The sequence below is a fragment of the Austrofundulus limnaeus genome, unplaced genomic scaffold (genome assembly GCF_001266775.1).
Source record: "Austrofundulus limnaeus strain Quisiro unplaced genomic scaffold, Austrofundulus_limnaeus-1.0 Scaffold207, whole genome shotgun sequence".
NCBI lineage: Eukaryota > Metazoa > Chordata > Actinopteri > Cyprinodontiformes > Rivulidae > Austrofundulus > Austrofundulus limnaeus.
Genome location: NW_013952609.1, coordinates 887,992 through 891,966, shown reverse-complemented (window position 1 = coordinate 891,966; position 3,975 = coordinate 887,992). Strand labels below are relative to the sequence as shown.

General features: G+C 37.8%; 1 protein-coding gene and 1 long non-coding RNA gene across 2 annotated transcripts in view; one reads left to right on the top strand and one right to left on the bottom strand.

Moving 5' to 3' along the window:
• The window catches only part of meox2a (mesenchyme homeobox 2a), a 15,619-nt gene extending 13,047 nt beyond the window's left edge, over positions 1-2,572 (top strand). Inside the window, exon 3 of the mRNA XM_014019017.1 lies at positions 1,713-2,572. Coding sequence (XP_013874471.1) covers positions 1,713-1,931 — 219 coding nt within the window. The 3' untranslated portion in view covers positions 1,932-2,572. The remainder of the gene's footprint in view (positions 1-1,712) is intronic.
• The window catches only part of LOC106524963 (uncharacterized), a 15,597-nt gene that overhangs the window by 9,346 nt on the left and 2,276 nt on the right, over positions 1-3,975 (bottom strand). The gene's annotated exons all lie outside the window — the stretch shown is intronic.

Here is a 3,975-nt window from a genome sequence, read left to right as displayed (position 1 = left end):
CTGGCATACACTGAGTGCATTGCAATATACAAATCTATGTATTCAGCCATAGTAAAGTGATTGTAAATTTTAATCGCGATTAATCGCGACAAAATTTTTTATTCTATGCCCATGCAGCACTAAAATTAATCAGAGTTAACTTGATTAATTTCATAGCCCTAATTTTATGTTTAATCTTGATAMAATTCAAAGATAAAGTAAGCACCATAAATTATACTGTGCTACAGCCCCTCGGGTCAATGGATTAAATAAAGTATTTCTACATAGGGCGACAGATGACAACCTAGTAACCTGGGCCACTGCTGAAGGGCAAAATCAAATGGCTTGGAGGGCCAATTTTGGCCCACYGGCCCCACTTTGGAAACCTCTGGACAAGGGGATGGGAATCTTGCATTTGTTTATTTGCATTAAGATCTTGTTAAGGATTGTTCTGATGCTGCTGTACGATATAAACTTTCATCTGCATGTGTTTAAAAAAGCCTGAATTATAGCCCTTTACGAAATTAGCATTAGCATTAATGGTTAGCCTAATTTAAGATTAGCAGAGGCAATCAGCGAGTGATGATTTTAAGCTACTCCACAACAAATTTCATCCCAAAAAGTCTTWAAATAGCTGAATTATAACTATTTGAAGTTAGCTGTGGTGGCCATTTTAAATGTTAAATTAGCATTTTTTTAGTAAAGATTGTTTTTGACTAGTTCTACAGTAATCATCAGCTTTGTGTGTCGATAAATGACAAAGTTATAAATTGTGACATTCAGCATATTTTTTAATCGTTCTAAGTTATGATCAGATTTCAGCTCAGTATTTACTAATATGGCGGAATTAAAGCCACTAGAAGTTATCTGTGGTGGTCATCTTGAATTTATTGGCCACCCCTTGCAAAATAAATAAATAAATAAAAAAAACAATAATAACTAGACATGGGTTTTTACGATATAAAAACAAGTGTGCATTGCCTTGTAGCATGTCTTTACCTGCAGCAGTGCACTTGCAGAAATGAACGGTGACCAGTTTCAAATGTGTTTTCTATACCAGCTTGTGCTTGTCAAGTCAGCAGGTGTTTGTAATGAGGGTAATTGTGTGACAATATGAAGTTTGAAGAGACTTTTTGTTAAAGTTACTGTAGCTGGGTTTTGAACCCTGCTCTCCCACATGAAAGCCCATGGCCTTTACCATGAGACCACTGGAGCTGTGGCAGAGTGGATTGCCAGGGGTTGGTTTGAATGTGTGCAGAAAGAGGCCACATCGCCAATGCAGTTGTTGACACTAAACTGCAATATATTATAACAATAAAGCAATATTAGGACAATATTATAGTAAAACATCAAAATACTAACATATTAGTATTGTAAACACTGAACTACTGAGTTTAAATATTATTAAACTATGTTGCAGTACTGAGTAGGTACAGCAGGGGGCAGTATTGGCCCAAGGCAAGGCTCCATTAACTTCCATTATAAATTATTAAACATTAATATTTCAAAAACTGTACGTTGTACAGGTACCAAAAGGCATAGCCATCATTTGGCACAGGAGCTTTACAGATATAAATTACAATGGCAGCTCTAGGACAAAGTATGCAGGAGGAGAAGCGTGCCAAAGTGGAGATGACTTGGATGGGAAATGAATCACAATAGTACTGATAATAATAAAAATAAGTCTAGCCCCGCCCCTGGTTGTGACATTTCCCATCTGCTTCGCCCCACAGGTGAAGGTGTGGTTCCAGAACAGGAGGATGAAGTGGAAACGGGTGAAAGGAGGCCAGCAGGGCGCGGCGGCTCGGGAGAAGGAACTGGTGAACGTGAAAAAGGGAACGTTACTGCCGTCAGAGTTCTCCGGCATCGCTGTCCTCCACCACTCGACGGACTCCTTAGCCAACGAGGACAGTCACGACAGCAACGAGAGCTCTGACCACGCCCATTTATGATACACACATGCTCCTACCCCACCCTGGACCTTCTTTAGAGGGACTGCTGCCTGATGAGTCACAGTCGTCATACAATGATGATTAATAACAGAGAACTGATGAGCGTTACACAAGGCAACATGTACGTTTTAAGAACAGAGTACCATTCGTTGAAAGGTTTGCTTAGAAAAAAGCCAAAAAAAACCCCAACTTTTTAACTTTTTAAGTGTGACATAGCGGTATAACAATTCCTAAACATTGCAGTACATGTTGAAATATGTTGAAAATCTTATTTAGTTGAACTGTTGCATTCCATTTGTGTGTCTTTTGAGCAGGCTAAAGCTTTGATTTGCACTGTTGAACTTYTGGTCTGCACCTCAACTGGTTTCTACTGTAAAAAAAAGAAACATGTAAATCATGATGTAATTAAGGTATTAATTCAGTCACTTGTGAGGAAAATCTAATTTGCCTTGCAAATATAAATGATGTGTAAATATTCCTCGGTTTTGCCTTACTTTAAGTATAGTTACATACCCAGACTGTTCAGCTCACGGAATAATAAACACTGACAGCTCTTCAAATGACACCTTCCTGCCCAGAGATCTGAAATCCTTTCAGAGACAGTTGCAAATTGAATAAAACCAAACRGGTGGAAAAAGTCATTTTTTATGAATAGTTGTTTAGTTTTTTTTTTCTCGCAGCTCTCCATCCATGTGGATCTGCAGTGATGAATGCATGTTCCACGACGTGAAGCTGAAATAAATGAAACGTTGCAGAGAGTGTGGAAAGCTGGTGATGTGGGCGCTTGTTAAATTCACCTTCGCCCGGGGGTGGGGGTGGGGTGTGGGGGGAGACTCCCGCCAAAAACTGCAGAAAACCCACAGCGGATCTGATCCTGTTACCAAATCCAGTAGAGAATAATTTGGTGTCTTGATCTCGTCTTTCGCCACGTTGTGATTGTGCACTCTTGTCTTAGAGCCACCTCACGTGGCATTTGAGGTTTATAATCCCCCTCATCCAGGATGAGACCCACTGATCCTGAATCTGATCCAGCTTTTACTCACGTTGTACTTCAGTACRGAGTTTTTCACAACTACAAAAAACATCTACATCCTTCGTTTACGTTTTAATCTGGACTCTGCTATTTTTTTTAATTTGTTGCAGAAACCACAGTCATTGGTCATTTGCATATTACAGCATAATGAGAATGYTACTTTTGTTTACATTTTATTGGCACTCCTGACTTTATTTTTCACAAATAAAGTCAGTTCATTGCAAAGTCTTGAAAGTGTTTGGAGTTAGTTATCAGTCCTATAAATCATATTTTTGTTGACATCGTTATATTTATATTGTTTCTATTTGCACATGGTTTTGTTTTGTTGTAGTTCATTAAAACAAAACATTTTTATGTGCATCTGTCCTGTTTTATCATCATCAACTAACTAAAGGCTAAATTACAAAATTATTCAATAAACATGATYAGTATCAGTATTGAAATTGGCGACACCAGCCCTGATGTCGATAAGAAAGTTAGTATCACCCACTCCTAAGTTTTAGCCCATGATCATGTGTGGAGAAATTAATAAAAACAAAGCTTTGCCCACTCTTTCAAAATCATAAGCTGTCACACTGAGAGTGTGTGTTGAGGACAGAGYGTGTAACAAAGTACCAGAGGTCTATAAAGTACTTGAAAAAAAATAAACTAAGTAAAAGTAAAATTACATGAACAGAAAATGACTTTGGTCAAAATAAAAATTCACTGATGAGAAAACTACTCAAGTAAAAGTCATAAAACTGTTCACAAAAACTGGGAAAGTAAAAGTACTTTTCCACACTGAAATAAACTGTTGAATTTACTGAACCAAACTGGTTCCACCAAGCCAGTGTTTCCCAAAGTTGGGGTCGGGACCCAAAGTGGGGTCCTGACAAGATTTTCTGAATTAATTACATTTTTACTTTAGTTGTTACAAAGGAGTGAGGTTAGTATATTTAAAATGGATAAATGTAGTATAAAAATATTGTTACTATGCCCATGTTTAGTTGACCTGATACAAATGTTTATCAT